General features: G+C 36.2%; 1 protein-coding gene across 8 annotated transcripts in view; it reads left to right on the forward strand.

Moving 5' to 3' along the window:
* Positions 1-25,163, forward strand: part of Lyst (lysosomal trafficking regulator) — a 209,662-nt gene that overhangs the window by 42,934 nt on the left and 141,565 nt on the right. For 6 of the 8 annotated variants that reach the window (XM_013504692.1, XM_013504696.1, XM_013504691.1 and 3 more), the window contains 4 exons: positions 888-958; positions 4,833-5,031; positions 13,961-13,996; positions 24,255-24,345. In XM_013504692.1, coding sequence (XP_013360146.1) covers positions 4,840-5,031; positions 13,961-13,996; positions 24,255-24,345 — 319 coding nt within the window. In that variant the 5' untranslated portion in view covers positions 888-958; positions 4,833-4,839. The remainder of the gene's footprint in view (positions 1-887; positions 959-4,832; positions 5,032-13,960; positions 13,997-24,254; positions 24,346-25,163) is intronic. The other 2 variants (XM_013504694.1, XM_005404943.2) reach the window with 1 other exon arrangement.

The raw sequence follows: 25,163 nt of genomic DNA on the forward strand, positions 1-25,163 counted from the left end.
GTGGACAGATTCCCTGCACTCTTTTGTATACTGTTCTTTGGGTGACTATTATAAGTAATCATATGAAGTATGTGTCCTGTATTATATTGTTCCCCTTGCAAAATAAGCCCCAAACCAACACATTGGGACACAATACCCAACACCCACAATTTAAAGAAGGAAAGGTTTATTTGGCTCACATTTTAGTCCATAGTTAGCTGGATCCAAGGCAGGATGGCATAGCAGAGAAGAGCTGAGGATTACTGTTCACAGCATGGTGGTAGGGAAGCGGACAGAGCAAAGAGAAAGCTGGGAAGGGAGATAAACCCTTACAGGCCATGCTGTCAGTGACCTGCCTCTTCAAGCCAGGCACCACCTCCTAATAGCAAGCCAGCTGTAAGCCCCCACAATCCAGTCACCTTCCAGAAGCCTGCTTATAAGTACATGATGTTTTGGGGGGATACCTGTATGCAAACCATAAAACCCAAACAGGGGAATAATAATTTGATTGTCCAAAGGAACTTTGAAGTGAACACCTTTTTTCTTGATAGTATTTAGATGGTATTCTATCACCTCCTAGAATCAGTGTAGAGAAAACTGATACCGGTATGATAATTTTTGTGCTTGAGACTCACCTAAAGTGTGTAAATTAGGAGTTGGATGAAGAAGGGTAAAGAGCCATAATTATGTTCATAGCATTATAGTCCAGGACACTCTTGACTCATTTCTTGAAGCTATGCATTTTTAGTGTGCTCTTGAGGTTACAAAAAATATTGTTGGTGGTTTCATTCATCACAGCAACAGACTGACAGAAAAAGATATACACCAGACAAACTGATTTTTATGTCATAACTTTGTTAAAATTATTTTTGGTTCACTATTTCCATTAATATGTTTGTCTTTTATAGGTGAAGCTTTATTCTACTTTATGAACCCAAATTATAAAGACTCTAAATGTTACAGAAGTGTTGAAAGACTGGTAAGTATACAATATAATAAATATTAGCAGCAAGAACACTTGATTCTTGAAACTGTATAGTTAATAGCATTTATTAAACCCCACAACAAAAACAGCTAAACTTTCCCTTGGTAGAGATGGGCATATAGATTGTGGTTTATTCACACTGAGACACATTGCATGAGGGTTTAAAGGAATGAACATAACCTGACAAGGAAAGTAAGTTATAAGTACACAGAGTATCCTTTTTATATAACTTTTAAATAGTTAAAACAGTATGGAATATTTTTATAACTATAAACATGTTAAAAAATACAAGGGTATGTCATACAATGATAAATAACTGGGGTGTGAGAAGTGTGGGTGCAGATTTCCAGTAATTAAGCTTTTTTTTTGTTTTGTTTTTATTTTTTTGTTTTTTGGGGTTTTTGGGGGGTTTTTTTTTGGTGTCGGGAATCAAACTCATGACCTCAGGCTTGCCAGGCAAGCATTTATGCCGCTGAGCTACATCCCCAGCCCAAGCTTTGATTTCTTTACGCTCACATACACGTATGTGTATATGCACACACAGAATGACCTGGACATAGTGTAATGTTAATGCTTGCTAGATGTGATTGCTAGATATAAACTCAGGCTGCATATTTTTTGTACTTTTCTGGGTATGTGGAATATTAGAAAATGTTAAAATACAATGCTTACCTTTTCATTTGGGATTCAAAATGTCTGAAGGGCATTCAGTTAAGTCCAACATTCCTTTTAGGAAGAAGTGAACGTTTAATGTACAAAGCATAAGTGCGTGAGGTTGGGGATATACCTCAATGGCTCAGTCCCTGCCTGGCAAAGTATAAGTGCACCCTATCACCTCTACTGGTGTTGTTCATGCTAACTAATGTAGTCAGACAGAAGAATGGGAATCTTTTTATGAATATTGTACAGGAGAATTGTAATTTGTAGATAATAGGGACTTATTGTACAAAATAGTGACTGTAGTTAATGATGTAGTCTTTAAAAATCTAGAAAGAGTGGATGTTAAGTGTTCTAACCATAACGTAACTGTGTGAAGTAGTGCATTTGTTAATTGGCGAATTTTCACCATAATATAATATATAGAGTCTGCCCAAAAAATGTATACACATTTCAGTTTGCCATACTAATAAATGTCTGGAAGCTAATGGCCATCACTTTGAGTACCTTTTATAATTATAGAGGCCAGAAGTAACTTGTATTAATCTCATGATGTCTCAGTAAATTTAGTATTAAAATATTTATACAAGTTTTTCTTTCTCTGATGTGTACATCTTTTGACAGACTCTATACATATACTATAAAACATCATGTTGTATGTGATACATATGATATTATTTGTTAATTTAAAGAGTTACAAATAGAGAAGGGTAAGAGAGCTCATGTGAAAAGTTTTTCAAAATATTAAAATGAAACAAAGCAGGCTCTAGTCATGTGTGTGTTTGCCCATCTTCCTTTTCTTATAAAATCACTAAGCGCATCATAGGAGCGCTTTGCTCCCGATCTCATCTAACCCTGATTACCTCCCAAAGACCCCACCTTCAAATACAGTTAACATATGAATTTGGGGATTAAGTTTCAAACACATGAATGTTGGAAGACATGTCAAACTATAACAATCTGTTATATTAATTTCTAGAATCTAGGCCCTAATTATTACCATACCTTTTAAGCTTTTTACATTTTAATATTTGTAAAGTGGCAGTGTATTTTGCAATAGTGTCTTATAAGCACTCTCAGAGGCTGTGAAGTTATTGACCTTGCCTGCTCCTGCATGAACTGGGTAATAACCATTCAAGTTGTAAATACTTCATCTGAGTTTTGTGTGTTTATTGGTATTATACCTATTGAGTTTTAAATGTTCTTTTGGTTGCTTTTTAAAACACTGAAAATCAAGAAAGTAGCAGTGTTAAAATTTACAGAATAGTGTTAGCTACTTGGTAAGAAAATCCTAGTAACAGTAGTGCAGTGCTTAAGAAATGCTGCATCATAGATGGTCCTGAGATCCCCAACAATGTGAAGAAACCATTGCATCATAGTTAAGTTGCAATGTTTTTTCTTTTTCAGTGTTGTACTTAGTAACTATGTATCCTAAAATCAATGACAGATTAGCTAGTATGTGTTCATAAAGTTAGCTAAATATGGATGGAATATAAACTAGGGTATTTGATTATTGAATGATTATACTTTATGAAAGTTTATAGGGAACCAACATTATATAAATAGAGATTATTGCTAAATTTTAAAATGAGTGATGTACATTTTTTATACTTTTTGCCAATATTCAGTATAAAAATAATATTTGTGAAATATGTCTAGGAGATATATACATCTAGGACAGTGCTGCCGAACCTGGGCACACATATTTTTTGTTTTTCTTTAAAGACAAAAGATGTTAATGTATGAGTTGTTTTTTTTTTTTTCTAAACTAAAACCTCAACGTTCAGGTTTAATTGAAATTGGCACTTAGTAGGTTTTGGGTTACAGTTCAGGGACTCATCTCTAAAAGGTTCGCCATCACTGATCTAGGATATATATCCTATATATCTTGCTCTTGGGGGATATCTGTATATAAACCACATCCTATACAGTGGTACCTTGGTTCATGAACTTAATTCTTTCCACAATTCTGGTCATAAGCGAATTGGATGAGAACTGAATCAGATTTCCCCGTAAGCTTAGTGAACATTGAACCTAACCATTGAATTTGATTTGGTGTGTCCAATACGGTTTGTAACCAGAATCGTGGAAAGAATTAAGTTTGTGAACTGCATATGTCCTAGATATATATCTCCTAGAATTCTGGAAGGAATCCAGGTGTTATGCTATTAGGCTGTAGAATGAGAAGGAATCAGGGTAGTAGAGGGATTTCTCTGGCCTCTCACTTTCATGTTTAATTTGCCACTCTTGGCAAATTTGTTTGTGTCTTTCTACCAAGTTGGCTTCTTTTGAGCCTCACCAATGTCATAACAACCACCACAGGCACTTTTCTATGTGACCTTTCATTGTATAACTGTGTCCCTTTAATTCATATTCCAGAAAGAGAGAGAGAGAGAAAGAGAGAGAGAGAGACAGAGAGAGAGAGAGAGAGAGAGAGAGACCTGATTGACCAGTTCCCCTTTGCAAGCTGCACTGTACATCTTTAGCCAACATGTATGTTGACTGCTCTTGAATCAGGTGTGCTTCTGTTGATTGCAGGCCAGAGCTTAGCCCTGCCTCCTTGCAGTAGGTATAGTCATATGGTCCATTGTCCTCTCAGCCAGAACTGTGGTGTAGGCTTTCCCCTAAAGCTGGCAAAGGACAACTAGGCAGTATATATCTTACATCATTTAACATCTCTAGGTTACAAACCTTTTAAAGGTTTCTGGATATCTCAAAACTAATTTGAGTCTTAAGGTAAAACTCTTAAAACTCTATGGATATTTTGTTATTAGTGATTTTTCAGTTTTGACTCTTTATACATTTTTCTCTGTATTTGTATCTAGTTTTCACCTCTCTTCTTTCTGCTTTGTTTTATTGTTTTCCTTAGTCTTAAAATGTCACATTGCCCTTTATTTGATTCAAATATGTAGTAAGAAGTGAATTGGCATAACTTTAGCTGCTAGACACTAACTAGTGTCTTCTCTATAAGTATCTTTACTTACCTCTTTCCAGCTGTGCTCCGGCATTTCAAACCTGGAACTTGTTTTTGCTGTGCAGTAATTGTTTAACCTACAAAGTAGGTTAGAACTATACCTGAAAATATTATAGGGCTTGAGACAAATAGCCAGTATTTTTAAGTCAATCTTCAGTTAAAAACAAACAAAATACGTAGTTTAAAAGTATGTTTGTATTCATCTTTCTAATCTTTTCTTTTTTAAATTTGTTATAGCTCGGCCATGAGCACTGACAGTAACTCATTGGCTCGTGAATTTCTGACTGATGTCAACCGGCTTTGCAATGCAGTTGTTCAGAGGGTGGAGGCCAGGGAGGAAGAGGAGGAGGAGACACACATGGCAACCCTTGGACAGTACCTTGTCCATGGGCGAGGATTTCTGTTACTTACCAAGCTGAATTCTATCATTGACCAGGTAACATTTTCATCTCAACTTCCCATCAATATATTATGGTTGATTATAGATTAATAATTTCTGGGTTACTTAGGTTTTAAGAGTCTCTGAGATGAAGTCCTATTTTTTCACATCATTCTAACAAAAAAGTAGATCCATTTATGAACATACTTTTTTTTTTTTATGAACATACTGTTACTTGAAATTTTTTTTTATTTTAAGGAGTAAAAGAAGGATAACGTAATAATGGGGGGGCTTACCAAATTACAGACAAAGTGGTAGGAAATTATCAATGGTTGCTTTACATATTGTTATCTACAAGATAGTTTCTCAGGAAAACACATAGACAAGTAATAGTGAGTTACAGACAAAAGAGGTAGGAGCTTATCAATAGTTGTTGTACTATACTTTGGTATCTTCAAAGTGGCTTCTAAAGAAAATAAATAGAGCTATACATGAGTGACCAATTGAATAATCATTAACTATTCTCAATGGTTGTTGTAGGAAACACATAATAATAAACATCCATTTACGAAATAGCATGGGAACAATACAAACACTACAGAGTTATAGACAGGTTAGTAGAAAAATATCAATGGCTGCTGTAATACATGGTGGTATCTTCAAAGTGGTTTCTCACGAAGACAGAGATATGCAAGAAAGATCTAACAAGTAAGTAGTTACAGCCTAAGGGTTGTAAAAAATAGCATATTACCTCCTCACCAGTGACTCCTTTCACTGAGGTATGACAGCTGGAAGGAAGGCCAGGATTGAAAAGAAGGACAGAGAGACTTGCACCTGTATTTAGCAACAGGCTGTTTTCTTTCTCCTCCATAGTCATGATTACCTGGGGCTCCTCCATGGAGATGACAGTCTGGCCAGAGGGAGAAGGCAGAGTATGCCCCAGGCCCCCTCATTCCTGTTGGACTAACTGGTAGGATGGGTCTGAGCTCTGAGGCCTCCGCTTCAGAGGGCAGACCGATCTCCAGTGGTCTCCTTTGCATTCAGGGCATGGCCCAGGGAGCTTGGGGCAGTTCCTTTTGAGATGGCCTGCCTTTTAACAGTGGTAGCAGATGAATGCAGTCATGAAGTTCTTCTTGGGGCCCCGAGAATCAGACTTAGGGTCTGTTTCTCTTAGTGCTGCAGCAAAAGCAGCTGCCTTTTCTCGGGCTCTTTGTTTTCTCTCCTTGGTGGCCTCCTTGTCACGGCTATAAAATACTGAGGAGGCAATTCTTACTATCATTCAAGTGAGCCATCTGGGGCAAAAGCCATTTTTTGTAGCTTTTTCTCTCCAGCCTCCCATTGCATTGGAACCCCACAACCACTTAGCGTCCTCTCCCCAGCAGTCAGCACAGGCAACAGGAATCTCGGTGCAGACTTCCCCGGAGCTCTATGTGCTCCTCCACCGCAGCCTGTATTGTTAGGGGAAGAATGGCTTCCAGGGGGTCTCCCCAGGTATTGTGCAAGGTCCTCCTGGTTTCTAGCTTCCAAACGGCTCTCGTGACCCCAGTCAACTACACCTCTGAGTCTTCTGGCTTAGTCTGTATTCTCACGTTCTTTGAGTCCTTATTCAGCAGCTGCTTGTCCACTTACTCTGGACCTTTCTGGTTCTCAATGGCAGGAGCAAGAGTGACCAGGTGTGGCATGTATTCCCAGGGATTTCTCCATGTTGAAATGATTCACACATGTCTGTGGGTGGGCCAGGTGTGTCATTGCTTCTCTGTGTCATGATAATTCTCAATATCATGGTGGTGCCTGGTTTGAGGGCCACACAGCTTCCCAGGCACCAGGGGCCCACCTCCTGGGTGCCTGCGCAGCTGGGGGCCGGCCCAAAGGCCTGTTATTTGAATTTTTAAATTTTTCTTCAATGTCTGGAATATCTTAGAATTATAAACAGTCTTTCTTCTAAAGTCATTTCACACTTTCTTTATCCTAATAACAGTAAGATTACTATGATTATTAATAGATATAACATAATTCAGAAGCATATGAGTTTGTGTTTTCATTTTTTTTTTGAGTTTCCATTTTCAATAAAGAGCTAATGTGTTTTTCTTGCTAATGTATTTTTAAAAGTTTAGTGTGAATTATATTTAAGGACTTTGGTAATTCTAGAATAAAAGCAGAGAATCCTCTTATGTAAACTAATAATTACTGGGTCTTTTAGCTTGTATACATCTAATATTTTATATATTTTTAGGTTTTGCTATTTCCTTATTGTAGAATTCACAGTTTGAAAGGTAATTGGGGTTGGGGATAGAACTCAATAGCACAGTGCCTGCCTGGCAAGCACAAGGTCCTGAGTTTGATTCTTGGTTCCCCCCCCAAAAAAAAGAAAGAAAGCTAATTGGGACTAGAGAGGGTTTTTTTTTATTGAACCATTTTTGTAGAAATAACTCAAAGTTAACTTGAAGCTCAAATGAGATTTATGTCTTTATTTCATTTTAGTAGGAAACAATTATTTTATGAAAGAAAAACTCTAAAGTCTGCAGTTAGGGACTACATAATGTAGTTAGATAATAATATTTCAATTACCTTGATTTGTGTAGCATCAGTATGGTGATATTTTTTAACATGTTGAATGTTACTGGCTTTAGATGTGTATTTAGCTATCACTAAATAAAATTTCTTTGCTATGAATGCATTTTACTGGTTATATATGAATAAATAGGGAGACAAAATTAAGCAATGGCTCTGTTTTTATTGTAAACTAAGGAATGTATCAAATATCAATGAAGAAGCATTTGCTTACTGTAGTATCTACCTGTCATGGAATTTTCCAGGACACTTGAAGGTTTTAAATATTTGTATTGTTTTCATAAATGTGATATTTCCAAATATGTGTATTTACATGATTTTTCTATAAATTTTAAAATATAAAAATATTTGACCTGTGCATAGTGATTTTTTGTTTTGAAATTTTTATTAATATATATACTCTGCTCTGTTCATTTGCTTATCACATATTAAAAAATTCAGTGCTGAGCATCAGAAATATAAAATACCCAGGAATAGATCTAATTACATAAGTGAAGTACTTCTGTGTGGAATTTTATAAAACATTTTTGAGAGTAACCGAAGGAGACCCAAATGAATGGAGAACTATAATTTCATTTGTTGGAAGAGTCATTATTATAGAGAGTTTTCTTACAATTGATATGTGGGTTCCAGTACAATCCCAATCAAAATCTCAGTAGTTTTTTTTAAAAATAACAACATTGTCAGGCTGGGAATGTAGCTAGTAATAAAACATTTTCCTAGCATGTGTGAGGTTTTGGGTTCAATCCCTAGCACTTCAAAACAAAACCCAACCAAAAAACCAAAACAAACAGCATTATTGAGATATAATTCACATTATAAACTCACCCATTTCATGTATACAGTTAAGTGGTTTTTAGCATAGTCAGAGTTATGTGCACCCATCCCCACAGCCAATTTTAGAATACTTTTATCACCTCAAAAGGAAACCCCATAACCTTTCATTATCACTGTCCTCTTCCTCTAGCTCTAGTAACCACTAATCTGTTCCCTGTCTCTACAGATTTTATGTTTTCTCTTTTAAACCATGATGTATATTACTAAGTGATTTACATAATTTGAGTCACTAGCAGCAGTAGTAATTTTTCTTATGGTAGTATTTTGCCAGTCTTTAATATTAGCTATTTTTAAGAGAATATGAAATATTGTCTTATTGTACTTTTACTTTGTATTTCTCTGACAATTCATGTCGTTGAGTACTTTTCACAGGCTTGTTGGTCATTTGTATATCTTCTTTTGTGAATGTTCAAGTTTTGTGCCATTAATAAGAGCAGTTTGTTTATTATCCACTTGCAGTAGTTCTTTATGTATTCTAGATTTTAAGTCTGTTATCTTGCAAATGTTTTCTTTGTAAATATGAAAAGAGACTAGTTTTTCTTTTATATAATGTGATATCACTTAATGTATTACTAAATGATTGAAATTATTTGCAATAGCTGCAATAATGTTTTTTCCTGTGGTAACTTTAAAAACGTCCTTTCTTTTCACCTAATTACTTTTTGGAATATCTGTAGCAATGACAGAAGGAAGAGTAGATGTCTTTAGAGTGAAAATGAATGGCCATTTAAAAAATAGGGCTTTTATACATTATAGTGTACATTTATCAGGTCACACAGCTCAATAAAATTTAACAAGTGTTTTAGATGAAATAAAATAAATAGGACTTACTTTTGATTGTTTCAGTTAGGAAATGGAGAATGATCATTTGAGTCTCTGAGGGGAATTAGCTGAACAAAACTTCATTATTTAAGATGGAATCAAAACATGAGACACAAGGCTGTACATTCCAGGAGGAGCTTTAGCTTTTGTATCTGTTCTCATAAGACATTTCTTGGCACTCTAGGGAAGCAGTGATTTAAGCACTTCGCCCTTCCATTGCAGTACTTAGGCTTTATGTTCTGCAATATTTTTGGCACATAAATACCTGTGATAAAGTGTAGTTTACAAATTAGACACAGAAATAAATTAACAACAATAATAGAATAACAGAGCAGTTATCACGATACACTGTAACACCTGTTTAAACATATGAATTAGTCATGTACCTCCTAGAAAAACAAGAACAATTGCTAAAATCAGAGCAGAAATTAATGAAATTTGGCCTAAAAATCAGTGAATCAAATAACTGGTTCCTTGAAGGAACAAGCACAATAGGTAAACCCTTAGATAATCTTATCAAAAGAAGAAAAGAATAGATCCATATCAATATAGTTAGAAAGGAAAAAGGCAAAATCACAACAGACACTATCAAAATCCAGAAGATTATTAGGAATTATGTCCCAATACTGTACTACAATAAATTGGAGAATCCAGAAGAAATGGATAGATTTCTCAGTATCTGTGAATTACCAAAACTCAACCAAGAAAATATAAAAACCCTGAATAATCCATTAATAAGCAATGAAATTGAGGCAGTAATAAAAATGCTACCAAGAAAAGCCCAGGACCTGATGGATTCACCACTCAATCCTAGAAGAACTTCAGAGACGATGTAATGATGCAGTTTTAATGAAATTGAAAGGGAAGGAATACTGCTAAATTTATTCTTGGAATCTAGCATTACTTTGATTTAAAAACCAGACAAGAACTTGACTAGAAAAGAAAACTACAGGCCAGTATCTTTAATGAACATAGATGTAAAAATCCTCAACAAAATACTGGCAAACATAATGCAGCAAATCATCAAAAGATCATACACCAAATGCAGATTAAAACAACACTGAGATTCCATCTCACTCTAGAAAGAATGGCTACCATCAACTACCATCAAGAATCAACTGACAACAAATGCTGGCAGGGCTCTGGGGAAAAAGGAACCCTCCTCCACTGTTGGTGGGAGTATAGACTGGTGGAACCATGGTGGCAATCAGTGTAGAGATTCCTTAAAATTTAGGATTAGATGTCCCATTCAAGCTAGCTATTCTTCTGGGTATCTTCCAAGAAGAATTAGAAGTATCATATACAGCAGTATATGTACACCCATGTTTATAGCAGCACAATTTGTCATAGCTAAATCTTGGAAACAACCCAGATGCCCATCAACTGAGGAATGGATAAAAAAGATGTGTTTTTTTTTTTTTTCTTATAAAATGGAGTACTACTTAGCCATAAAGAAGGACAAACTTGAGACTTTCATAGATAAATGGATGCAACTCAAGACCACACTCATAAGTGAAATGTCAGACCCATATGTGTAAACATCACATTGTCTCACTAGTGAGAGAAGCTGAATGAGTAAATAAGATCCAAAATGTATAATAGATATTGTGAATCGAGAAGAAACTGTTTAAAAGAAAAGAGAAGCTAATGGGTGAAAGGGGAAAGGAAGGAAGAGAATAGGGAATATATATACACAAGATAGCAAGTTTCTCTTAGTTCATTGAAAAGAAAGATTTGTGCTAATATTGTCTGGACATTATTTCATGCCTGTATCTTGTCCTATGAAGATAACAGTGCACAATGTATTAACTATTGCTGCTCTCCTATTAGCCTGATTTGAAACTCTGTTTTATTTTATTTTATTTTATTTTATTTTATTTTATTTTTTTCTTTTGTCTTTTTGAGATTGGGTCTCACTATGCAGTTCAGGCTGGCCTTGAGCTCACTTTGTAGCCCAGGCTGGCCTTGAATTCACAACGTTCCTCCTGCCTCAGCCTCCCAAGGGCTGGGGTTATAGGCATGTGCCACCACACCAGGCTATTTTATTTCTATTTTTCTTCTTCTCTCTTTTTTTTTTCCTTCTTTTTTTTCTTCTTCTCTTTAAAAAAAAAAATAACTGTGATGGGAAAAAGGGAAAAGAAGGAAGGGAAAAGGAAAAAAATATATATATATATACATAAGATAAGATAGTTATACAGCTAATTTTTCTTAGTTCATTAAAAGAAAGGTCTGTACTAATATTATTTGGACAATATTTCATGCTTATAGCTTGTACTGTGAATAATTACTGTGTAGACAACAATAGGCAATGTATTAGTTACTGTTACTGTTCGGCTAGCTGATCTCAATCTGATAAAAGCCATTTATGACCAACCTACTGCCAACATCACATTATATGGGGAAAAACTAAAAATTTTTCCTCTAAAATCGGGAACAATTTAAGGATGTCTATCTCACCAAACCTGCTCTCTTTAGTACTCAAAACTAGCCAGAGCACTCAGGCAAAAGGAAGAAATATGAGGGATATGTATATAAATGAAGAAGTCAAACTACATTACCTTTCACATAGGAGACCCAAAAAGTTCTACCATTTTTTTTTTTTGTCTTTTTGAAACAGGGTCTCGATATGCAGTTCAGGCTGGCCTTGAGCTCACTTTGTAGCCCAGGCTGGTCTCGAACTTGCAACGATCCTCCTGTCTCAGCTTCCCAAGTGCTGGGATTACAAGTATGCACCACCACACCCAGCAAAAAGTTCCACCAAAAGACTCCTAGAAACTGATAAATTCAGCAAAATGGCTGGATATAAAATCAACGCACAAAAATCAGTAGTATTCCTGTTCACCAATAATAAACCTACTGAGAAAGAAATTAAGAGAACAATACCATTTACTTAAAAAAAAAAAAAAACAAAAAAACCACTTAGGAATTAACCAAAAAAGAAAGTGAATGTAGAAACTAGCTTACCAGTTTGTCCTTGACCCCGGGCAAACAAGGATGAAAAACAAAAAGACAGAATTAATTTAGAAAGAGAGGCCAGGGCTCTTGCCTCTCTTAGACAAAGAGCCATGAGCATTTTGCTCACCTAGCTTTTATTCACTTAGACACGTGATCAAGCAATTACAGTAATACAAGGTTTATTTGCTTCCTATTATCTATAGTGTATGACCAGGTAAACAACTGGATCTCAGCTGTGTTGACTCTGCCTGGAACTTGCTATGTGCCAGCACACCTGCATGCTGCCAAAAGAACACAACTTGTCTTTCTCCTTTGTGCTCACAGAGAAGGTCGGTTAGGCTTCAATCCTCATTCTCTAGTATCCTACAAGTGAAAATCTCTACAATGAAAACCATAGTACTCTGAAAGAGAAGATCAAAGAAGATATCAGAAAATGGAAGGATATCCCCCATTCCTCAATAGGCAGAACCAATATTGTCAGAATGGCCATACCTACTTCCAAAACTGATATGTAGATTTAATGCAATCCCAATCAAACTATTAGCAGCATTCCTCACAGAACTGGAGAAGACTATCATAAAATTCATATGGAACCAGAGGAGACCCAGAATAGCAAGAGCAATCCTGGGCAAAAAGAACAAGGTAGGAAGCATCACAATCCTAGATTTCAAGTTATAGTACAAAGCTACAGTGATTAAAAACAGCATAGCACTGACACAAAAACAGACATGTGGGTCAGTGGAACAGACTAGAGGATGCATAAACAACCCCAGGCACTTTCAGCCACCTGATCTTTTACAGAGGATCCAGAAATACACACTGGAAGTGGAAGAAAGATAGCCTTTTTAACAAGTGGTGCTAGGAAAACTGGCTATATACATACAGAAGATGAAATCTAGACTCATATCTCTCACTATGTATGAAAATAAGGTCAAATGGATGAAAGACCTAAATATTAAACAGAAACACTGAATCTACTGGAGGAAAAGACAGGCAAAACTCTTAAAAACATAGCAAGAACTTTCTGAACAGAGCTGCAATTGCACAAGAGAGAACATCAAGAATCAACAAATAGGATTATATCAAATTAAAAGCCTTCTGCACAGCAAAGGAAACAACCAACAGAATAAAGAGCGAATTTAGAAAATGAGAAAAAAAATTTGCCAGCTACTCCTCAGAGGACAAATGTCTACAATATGTAAGGAACTCAAAAACTTAGACCCCCTCAAAATAAAAGACACAATAAAAAATGAGCAACTGAATGAATAGACATGTCTCAGAAGAAGTACACGTGGCCAGTAAATACATGAAAAAATGTCCAACATCACTGTCAATTAGAAAAATGCAAATTAAAACAACAATGAGATTTCATCTTACTACAGAAAAAATGTCTATCTTTGAGAAATCAAGTAATAGCAATACTAGTAAGGCTGTTAGGGGAAAGGAACCCTTCTACATTGTTGATGGGAATGTAAACCAGTATAGGATTCAATATGGAGATTCCACAAAAAGCTAAAAATAAAAATTCCATTTAACCCAACTATTCCCCTTCTAGGTATCTTCCTGAAAGAGTTAAAGATATCCTATTGCAGTGATACATGCATAGTCATGTTTATAGAGACATACCTCATAATAGCTAAATCTTGGAAGCAGCCTATATATCCATCAGCAGATGAATGGATAAAGAAAATGTGGTATTTATACACAATGGAGACCTACTCTGTTATAAAAAGGATAAATTTGAGTCATTTGTAGGAAAATGGATGCATAATTTTTTTTTGTTTTTTTGTTTTTTTTCCAGTACCGGGAATCGAACTCACGACCTCCCGCTTGCCAGGCAGGTGCTGTGCCGCTGAGCTAAATCCCCAGCCCTTGGATGCATAATGTTAAATGAAATAAATCAGACATACAAGCTTAAATATCTCATGATTTCTCTTATATGAGAAACCCAAAGTATATATAATGGAAAGAGCAAAGTGAAACATAGGTAGTAGGAAATAAGGCGATAGAGCTTTTGCAAATGGAAAGGGAGCCAAGAGATGGAAGGGGAAAGGGAAGAGAGGGAAACAGAAGTAAAAAGAATACGTGTTATGTACATATACTAACTCCCCATTATGAGTGTAATCATTGCTTACTGTAAATATATACTATTAAAAAATCTTATGAATTATTTTTGAAATTTCCCACCTAATATTTTTGTACTGTGTCTTACCATTGGTAACCAAAACCACACAGAGTGACATCACAGATACAGGTGTAGGTGCACTACTATATCTTATTTCATGAATGTCTGTCAAGTTTTGTGCCCTTTTAAAGGTTAGATTGTTCATCATCCAGTCATAGTTCATTATATACTCTGGATACAAGTCTTTTTTAGTTGTGAATATTTTCTTTGTGGCCTGCATTTTCATTTCTAATAGTGTTTTTTCAAAAGTATATTTTTCTATTTTTGACTGATTTTTTTTTTGTACCAGTAATCAAACTCAGGATCTTGCACTTGCCAGGCAAGTGCTTGTGCCACTGAGCTATATCCCCAGCCCTAGAGTGATTTTTTTTGTATCCTATGAAATCTTTATCTTACAACCCCAAAGTTGCAAGATGTTCTGCTAGGTTTTTTTTTCCTCCTAAAAGCTTTTTAGTTACTACTTTCACTTTCAGGTCTGTGACCCACTTTCAATTCATGTACATAGTATGTGGTAGAAGTCACAGTTCCTTCCCACTCTTCCACCATGTGGTTACTCAGTAGTTTACCAGCACCGTTTCTTAAGAGTCTGTTCTTCCCACGTTGAGTAATAACATTTGTGCCAGTGTTGAAAATCAGTTGACCATATATTTATGGGTCTCTTTTAAGATTTTCTATTCTGTTTCACTATTCTGTCATCTATTCCTTTACTAATACTATAATATATTGATCAGAGTAGTTTTCATAAAAGTAAGTCTGGAAATTAGATGGTATGAGCTATCCAATTTTATTTTTGTTTTTTAAGAATGTGTATTCTTTGTCTTTTGTATTTCTATATACATTTTATTCAGCTTGTCATTTCTACAATAATGCTTATTCTGATTTCACATGGGATGGTATTTAATCCACAAATCAACTTGGAAAGAATTGATAACATAGCAGTGCTGAGTTTTCTGATTCATGAACACAGTATAAATCTCTGTTTATTTGGATCTTCTCTAATTTCTTTGCTGTATTTTATGGTTTTTAGTGAAGAGGTCTTGCATATATTTTGGTTAAATCTATTCAAAATATTTTATTCTTTTTTTATGCTGTTGTAAATGGCATCTAAAATTTTTGCCTGTTGTTTGTTGCTTATAGAAATACAATTGTTTTTTGTTTATTGACTCGGTGTCCTGTGCCTTTGTGTGGGTGTGTGTGTGGATGGGTGGGGGTACTGGAGATTGAACCCTAGGCAGGGGAGCTCTATAACTGATCTGTATCCCCAGTCTTTTTTATATTTTATTTTGAGACAGGATCTCACTAAGCTGAGTAGGCTGGCTAAAACTTGCAATCCTCCTGCCTTAGCCTTCTGAGTAGCGGAAGTTATAGGTGTGCACTGTTGTACCTGCCTGGTACATACATTTATTCAGTCTTGAGACTTTTGTGTAGATTCCTTAAGATGTTCTGTATAAAAAGTCATGTTTGTTTTTATGACAATTTCACTTTTTCCCAATTTTTTTTTTAATTTTAGAAATAAAAGGAGGAAAATACTAACAGATCGACAACATTTTACAAAATAGCAAAGGATCAGTACAGACATTACAGAGTTACAAACAGAGTGGTAGGGAATTAACAATGCTTATTGTATTTGTTTTGTTTTCTTGCCTTTTGTACTGGGCTCTAGTACAAAGCAGATGGAAGTGGCAAAAGTCAACATCCAGGCCCTGTATGTGACCCAAGGGAAGCATGCAGTATTCCATCATTGAATGTTTTATGACTTCTGTAGTTCTTAGTTAGCTTGTGTCTCACCCAGGGGAAGCATGTAGTATTCTATCATTGAATGTGATATGAATTTTCTTTGCTTCTTAGATACCCTTTGTCCAAATAAGAAAGTTCTCTTCTATTCCTGATTGAAAGTTTTCATCCTGGGTAGATGTTGAATTTTGGCAGTGTCTGTTTTTTATCTTTTGAGACTATCACATGATTTTTCCTTTTGAGTCTATAATGTAGGTTGAGTTACATTCATGGTTTTAAAATGTTGAGCTGAGTTTGTGTTCTTGAGATAAACTCCTGCATTAGTTACTTTTCCAGTTGTTGCAACAATATATCCAACACCCACAAGTGAAGGGATAAAAAGTTTATTTAGCTCACAGGTTGTAGAAGTTTCAGTCCATAATCTGGCTCCAAGGCAGTGTGGCACATGGCAGAGGAGCAACAGTTCATGGTAGTGGAAGACAGCAAAAGCAACAAGGGAGAGAGACAGACAAATCTTTCTGTCTCTTACATTGTACGCAGGCTGCTCACCCTATGAAAACTGTAGCACTTACACCCTTAATCCTAGCATTGTACCATGAAGCAGTCACAAACTCTAGATTCAGCTGCCTCCAGAAAGCTGACCCTCATAACTGCATGAGGCTTTGGGGGGACATCCAGACACAAACCATAACAACTCCATTTCCTCATCATTGATTATATGACATTTAAATCTATTAAATAAAAAATATTCTGTTTAAATATCAAAAAATATATTCTTTTTAATGGCTAAAGACAAATTTGAAGTTTATACTCAGGCTTACACAGTTTTTTTTTTTTTTTTGGAAAGAAATTTTGACCAGCCTAAAAAGTAACCATTTAGCAGGGCTAGAGGGCAGTAATTGATGTTAAATGTATTAAATAACTTAACTGGAAAAAATAACAAATTTCCTTGACTTTAATCTTAGGACCAATATCAACTACATGGGTAATGTTAGTAATTTAATAGCTCCAGGCCTTAGTATCTTCATCAGTAACATAAAGACATCCAGTTGAATGAAGAGATCACTTCCAAAATTAAATAATGGCTTCTGATTTCTTCTGTAATTTGATTATAAATGTATAGCTTCTTATAGAATAGGTACAAAGTTGCAGTGATCTGTTGCCAACACAATATATCAAAATTGAACTAGTAAACATAACCGTGTTATATAAATAGTACTTTAGACAAGATCTTTTTTTTTTTTTTTGGTAATGGGAATCGATCTCAGGACCTTGCACTTGCCAAGCAGGTGCTATGCCACTGAGCTATATCTCCAGCCCTAAATAGTACTTTAAAAAATTTCAGTGGTGTATAATTTCCATTCTTATTCAAACTCAATGGGCTGGGCATGATGGCACATGCCTGTAATTCTAGCACTTGGAAGGCTGAGGCAAGAGGATTGACACAAGTTTTAGGCCAGCCTAGGCTATGTAGTGAGTTCAAGGCCTGTGTGAAATACATGATGAGATCATATCTCAAAAAACTAAAAAACAAAACAAAAAGAACTCTGGATATTTTATGAAGTTGTCAGTTTTTAGTCAAATGTGAAGTTTTGTTGAAGCATATATATTTATGAACAAAATTTAATTTAAACATCATAATATGTTTCTTTATCTTCAGCTATTTTCTTTTGGTAAGAATAGTTTATTCTACCCTGTTTTTTTTTTTTTAGTACTGTCACTTTTATTTATGTGTATAAAATAAATATAATAGGAAAGTATCGGTCCTTTAAGAGTGTGACTACACTAGTTTAGTCAGCAGACCATTAAGTACCTCCTGTGGGTCAGCTTCTCTGCTAGGTGCAGAGGTGAAAGAACAGAGACCGTCTTTACCAGAGGCTTTAGCTTTTGAAAAGATGTACCCATAAATACAGAAAGTGATGACAAAAGAATGTGAAAGTATTTAGGGAGTACAGAGAAGGGCGACATTAGTAAATGCCTCTCACATCTTTATGTAGGGATTCAGAATGTAGGAAGAAAGGAAGCTTTAGAGTAAGAGAACTGCAAATGCAGATACATCCAGGACTAAATGAGGAACAGCATATTTGATGAACTACAAATGATACCTTGAATTGTCAGTCCAGAAAGGGCTCAGCTAGAATAGCCACTTAAATCTGTGTAGTGTTAGCTGGATGTACCTCTTGCAGCTTGCAGGTCAGTTAGCAGATTGATAGGGTTGTTGGATGGGCTGTTAGCCATGCTGCCTCAGTACTCAGCCACATGGCCTCTCATCACTCAGTAGGCTAAATTCAGCCTTTTTTATTTATTGAGGGCACGCGTGCATGTGTGTGTGTGTGTGTGTGTTTACAGAGGATTGAACCCAGGTCCTTCACACCGGCTTATATTCCCAGACCTTGATTTTTTTTCTTTCTTTGAGACAGGGTCTTGGTAAGTCATTAAGTTGCCCCAACTAGATGAGCTCTGTTTTGTGATCCTCCTGCCTCAGTCTCCCAGAGGACTAGGGTTACAGGTGTGCACCACCAAGCCCAGATTACACTGAGCTTCTTTATGTGATGGTGAAAGCTTCCAGGAGGGTAAGGAGGCTGCAAGAAGCCACGTAAAACAACTTTGGTTACATCCTGTTGGTTAAAGCAGATAACATGGCCAACCCAGATGGAAAGGATGGGAAAGAGATTGCTATCTCTTGGGGGTTTTTTGTTTTTTTGTTTTCTGGTACTAGGAATCGAACTCACAACCTCGCGCTTGCCAGGCAGGCGCTGTGCCGCTGAGCTAAATCCCCAGCCCCGAGATTGCTATCACTTGATGAGAGGAACTTCAGTTAGTCTGTGGCCAGGTTTTATCTACCACAGTCTCCTCTCTAGTCAAAATTATTACCACTTCTTCCCAGGCTTCAACAAAATGTGGCCCCATTGTGGTATCAGGCTTGAAGTTCATAATCTCATAACTTGTCAGTTCTGGATATAGACGAGGCTTGCATGTACCATACTTTTAAAAATAGCTTTTCTTGGTTGAAAATTGGTGAACTAAATTTTCTGCTCTATACCCTATTATAGTGATGAGATGGGGCAGGCTAATCACATAGATACTTGCATTCAGCAAGGAGGACAGGAGGTGCATAGCAGTCCCTGAGCCATAGCATTCTTGAAATCCAGTCAGACACATGTTATCAGGCCTGGGATATGTTTTTCTTGAGTGTGAGTAGTTCCTAATCCATCATTTCCAGGATCTTGTTCTACCTTCTGAAGTATCTTTTCCATATAAATTGCGTTTTCACATTGTTCCTGCATGGGGGAAATGTGGGGGTCCAGAGACCTCTTTTCAGTTTTTACTGTTTCTATGCCTATTGGGCAAAGCTGTTAGTATTTTTAAATAATGTAATTTTTAAAAATATGTTGTGGGTTTCTCTAAATCTTAATGACTTTGTGCAATAAAAGCTGTATGTATAATTGTTTTTGAGGTCCACCTCTCTCTACTTTCAGCATGTAAAGCTGATGTGGAATAATGCCCACAGGATTTTTACTAGTACTTTTGTCTAGCTCACAAGTCTACAAGATACCACCTGAAGTCTTTCTGGTGTCTTAACAGAGTGTTATGGTCACTTATTGACCATTCTTTGCTGAGAGGGGCAGAGGAGATGGAATTGGGGAGGCGGGGCTAGTTGTGCAGACTGCAGCCTGCGGGCTGGCAGATATTCTGTCATTGACCTGTTTTTGTACAGCCCATGAGCTAAAAATTATTTTTGCCTTTTAAGGGGTTGTAACAGAAACAGAGGAAAATGTGAGAGAGTCCATATATGACTCATAAAGCCTAAAATATTTACTATCTAGTTCTTTATTTTAAAAAGTTAGTAATTCCTGGCCTAATTCAAGAAAAAGTATCAGTTTAATGTTTGACATCAAGGAAAAGTACGTATAACTATTCTGAGACATCAAAACATTTGACAAGACTAGGAGTATAGCTACCTTAGTGGTAGAATGTGCCCTTAGTATACAAGACCTTTGGTATTTCCAGCATCCTCCACCAAAGACAAAATTCATCTTTTAAAATTTTTTTTATTTTTTTGTCTTTTTGAGACAGGGTCTCGCTATGCCACTCAGGCTGGCCTTGAGCTCACATTGTAGCCCAGGCTGGTCTCGAACTCGCAACAATCCTCCTGCCTCAGCCTCCCCAGTGCTGGGATTACAGGTGTGCACCACCATGCCTGGCTCATCTTTTTTTAAATTCATCTATTTTTAATGAAAGTTCTAAACACAAATTAAGAACAGAGGGTTTCTTTCATATACATAGTAGGAGAACCATTTTTTTCCTAGTACGAGAGATTAAACCCAGGGCCTTTTCACTGAACTATATCACTAGCCTTTTATTAATTTTAAGATACATTTCACTAAGTTTTTTTTTTTTTTTTCGGTTTTTCTCCGGTACCAGGAACTGAACTCACGACCTTGCGCTTGCCAGGCAGGCGCTTTTGCCACTGAGCTAAATCCCCAGCCCCTTCACTAAGTTGTTAAATTGCCTGGGCTAGCATCGAACTTGCAGTCTTTCTACCTCAGCCACCCCAGAGTTCTGGGATTACAGACATGTACCACCATGCCTGATTAAGAATCAGTATTTTTTATTAGGAAATTGTACATTGGACCAATTCTTTATTACTGTTTCTGTTTGATAATCATATTTTATAGAAATATAGTGCTGTGGTGGAAAATGAAAGTAATGGCAGCTAAATGTAGGAAAGATTGGTAAATAAAAATACTATTTGTTTAAGTGATACATACAGAAAGATAGGAAAAAGTCATCCAAAAAACTGCTCAATGAAGTTTTAAATATAAGACAAACTTACATTGTTTCCTAATTATACAGGTAGAAAAGAAGAAAAAAAGATTTTTGTAGTTCTAATGAAGCTCTAATGAAGAAATCCTCATATATATGTAACATACATATTAGAAATAATTATAGAATTCTTATAGAAAAATAAAAGATTTTAATAGCACATTCACATATATTCCGGTGTATGTCTAGAAGATGAAATTTAATGTCAAGAGACTGATTTAATGTAGTAGCAATAGTAACAATTACAATAACCTCAGTAGTTTTCCCTCATTTTCTAGACACAGTTCTAGCTCCTTAGCACATCACCTGGATGTTCTTGAACCCCACTGTTCGAATGTCTGCCTGTCTCTGCAGGTTCCTAGACATCAGTCTGCTTTGGGATTTCAACTCCCTCCCCGAACCCGATTACTTGCCAGTACTGCTTCTAGGAGGCTAGGCTAGGCAGTTAACTTAAAATCCAGCCTAAGCAACACAAGTATGAAACCAGCCAGTGCCTCGTACCTGGTAGATACTTCATATATATTTCTTGAATTTAAAAAGTGCCAATGCAATGAGCGTGATTTTTACTGTTCATTATTGTTATGGGGAATTTTAAAGCATTATGACATAGTCATTTCCCCTTCAGAAGGGAGACAAAAATGTAAGTATTGAATAAGGAATAGTATGATACTTACTTTTCTATAGGTTTGACAGTTTAGAAACAGCCAGGTAATAGATCTGGGTATGGCCTAACATGGTATATTGGAAACTTTCCACTTTACTGACATTATGTATTGCCTAACATGGTATATGGGAAACTTTTCACTTTACTGACATGAAGGAGCATCCATTCCCCTAGATTCTGTGACTGTTGTGTATACTTAGGACCTTGGGAGATAAATTCAGGACTTGATTTGAAATAGAGGGCTGCAGGTTTTAGTTTTTCAGGGTGTCTACAAATAAAAAATTTTATGACTTCCAGGACAGAATTAAATATGTAGTTTCTTTGGGAGCATAAAGGATAAAGAAACCTTTATCCTTTAAATGATACCTGAGTAAGGGAATGATACCTAAGTAAGAGAATAAATGATACCTAAGTAGTAGGACCAGAGGAGTAGGGAGACTGCCTGATGATGAATTGAGTTAGACGATAACTGAGCGTGAAAAAAAGATCATTTCCCCTCTCCTGTTTCAGGCTGCAGAATGGTGCAGGTCCTCCCTCAGGTCTGAAATTCCAGCAAAGGGCTTAAGGAAACAAAAGTCTGTTCCTGCTGCAGTCTCATCCTTTTAAAGGGCTCATGGTTTCTGCATACTAGTCCATTTGGTGAAATAGGGCAACAGCCGTGAAATCCTGACAGGGAGAGCAGTAGTATTGGATTGGTGAAGGAGGAGAAACTTCGCTGAAGAGCCAGTGCCAGGGCTGGGTCTGGAAGGTGGTAGAGAGCCCTTTGCTACTGGAAAAGAGTGAAGTATGGTGCAGACCATGTGCCACACAGAGACCAGCAGGCACAAATGCCTTCTCACACACCAGCAACAGGGATGATTTTCAGTGTACTGTTGTGAGCAGGAGCTGATTTATGAGGACAGCATGTCTGTAGAGCTTCTTTGCACCTCTTTGAGGTTTCTGTAAGCTCCATTAGAGTGCTTTGAGTTTATCTCCTAAAATATGGGGTCACATGAAGAGGACTCTACAGAAATGATGAACTACACAGTGATTGACTTTTTTTGAAAGACCATGTACCTTTTCTCCCACCCCATTGACTCTTCAGCCTACTGTAATGGAATTTGCACTCTAATCATTCATTACAGTGGTGTTTTTGAAGGTCACCAAGGTCCCTAGAGTTGCTAACTTTTACCCATCATCTTACACATTTCAAGAACAATAGCTTTTGACCCTGTTGACACTCTTTCATCTCCTGAATTGCTCTCTTTCTTGGATTCTCTGGTTCTATTTCTCTTTGTAGGGGCTGGGGGTGGTGGTGTCCGCTTCTCAGTGTGCTTTGGAGGTTAAGTGCAACCTTCATTCTTTAAATGCTCTCCTGCATGCCATTCCCATCAGTCTCCCTCCTTGGGCTGAATCTGCTTTCTGAGGAACCTCCTCTGTATCTTTGACTTCCACCCCAGTGACTCCCAAATCTTTTATTCACATCTTTTTTTAAAAAGTTCCGTATCTGTATATCCTGTGTCTACTTAAAAAACTCCCCATTTAGATATCCCACAAGCATCTCATACTCAGTATGTCTAAAAAGTAAACATAAGCTTTACCTCAAGCTGGTATCATTCTGAGTTTCCTGTCTTAGTGAATACATTATCAGCCACCTAGTTCCCTGAAGCAGAAATTTGTGAGGAGTCTTTTTAGATCTTTTTTTCTTCTCTATGCCTAAAAAAATCAAATGTGAGGCATGTTTGTTCTAGACAATTTCTCAAATATACCTGCTTTTCTACCTCTTTTGTTGGAATAGTTTAGTCCTTATCTCTCTAATTTGGGCCACTGTTTCCCTGCCTCTACTACTGATTGCTTCCCATTATCACATTCTGTTCAGTAAATCTGGCTGTATTTCCTGACCCTTCCCCAGAGATTTGTGTGACAGTGAATTCTAACTTGACTGGTCATTAAGTCCTTGGCCACCCATGTCCCACATGACCTAGATGTAATTCTCAGTTTTGGTCTTACTTCCATACTCGGATAATGATTGCTCCTTTTCCTGAACTCCTAAACTAAATATCTGTACCATACGTGGGGACTTACTCAACTACATGCCTTCTATTGTTGTTCTTTGTATGTATGTATTTTATGGACCAAGTGAGGGAACGTTCTCCAGGGCTTGGACCATTACTCCAGAAAGGATAAGACTGTAAGTCCTGCAGATATAGTGTGAAGTCAATAAATATTTATGGATAACTTTAACTAATAAGTTTCCCTCTTTATATACATTATTTATTAATAATGCCAATTTGTTTTAAAATTTTTTTTGAGTTTTACACTTAACTGCATGAAGACTTACATTTTTCTAGTAACTCTGTTATTCATTTGCTAATTAACAGGACCTAACTTTTCATTTTCACCTAACAAGTCTGTTTTTTCATAGGTGAGGAATTCTTACAATGTGCATGGTGGTAATAACAGCAAGAATATGCCAAATACCATCAGATGCTCTTACATTCTTCTGTCAGAATTACATTCTTCTGGAAAGGCTTATAAATTGAAAAGCATCACAGTTTTAATTAGACTTAAGATAGGTTAATTTGGTTCTTAGCTTCTCAAATGTACCCTTTTAAGAAAAAGATCTCTGGGGTTCAATTTAAGATAACATATTAAGAATTAATGTGTCTCTTCAGAACATGAAAGACCATTTTGTTTCTGACACAGGGACTAACATGCAGAGAAGAACTGTTGACTCTTCTTCTTTCACTCCTTCCCCTTGTATGGAAGATACCGGTTCAGGAACAGCAGGCAACAGGTATGTTTATTCAAATGTAATAATGTTTAGAAAATGTATGAAAAAGCAGAACACATATCACAGGGAGTAAACCTTAGTGTGTCACATAGAAAAATGAATAGTGAACATTTTGAAGAAAGAAGTTAAACTTGCTTTGCTTAAAAATTACTTTCTGTTACATTGCTCTAGAAATGATTTTTGCAGTATTTGTTTTAGTATAGGTTTTCTGATGTTGCTTTTAAAGGATAAATTTGAAATACTGTTACTATTTTGATTCAAGACTAGACTTTTTATACTTAAGGCCAGTATTTAGAATTCCTGACGTGAAAAAAAACTATGTAAAAATACATAAAACTTTAAATACTTCAGTGGAAAGATTAACAGTTTTTCGAATATGTGACTTGTTGAGATGTTGAGGATAAAAATCCTCCTATGTTTTAATGCCTTCTTATATTTTTAGTAAATTTCTGATATGGGCTTCTTTTTAGGGAGTTACCTAAAGTCTCCTAATATTGTTTCAGGGAATTACGTAAAATATTGTAATACTGTTTTACACTCCGCTCTTACTTTCTTCTGAATTTATAGTTCAAAAAGTATTAATCACTTAAGGAATCTGGTTAGTGGCCTTTTCGAAAAGTTGTCTTTGTTGCCTGTATCTTTTACTTTGGTGGTGTAATTTCTCTCCCAGTAGCTTGTTTTCCATCTCCTAATTAAAGCAAAAATCTTCTATTTACAGATTTTTATTTATTCAGTCTAAGTTGCAACTGTATTTTTCATTTAGATCTTATAATATGTTATTGCAAAGGGAAATGTTAATTTAATTGTCTTCTTAATTGGTA

The sequence above is a fragment of the Chinchilla lanigera genome, unplaced genomic scaffold (assembly GCF_000276665.1).
Source record: "Chinchilla lanigera isolate Chin_1 unplaced genomic scaffold, ChiLan1.0 scaffold00091, whole genome shotgun sequence".
NCBI lineage: Eukaryota > Metazoa > Chordata > Mammalia > Rodentia > Chinchillidae > Chinchilla > Chinchilla lanigera.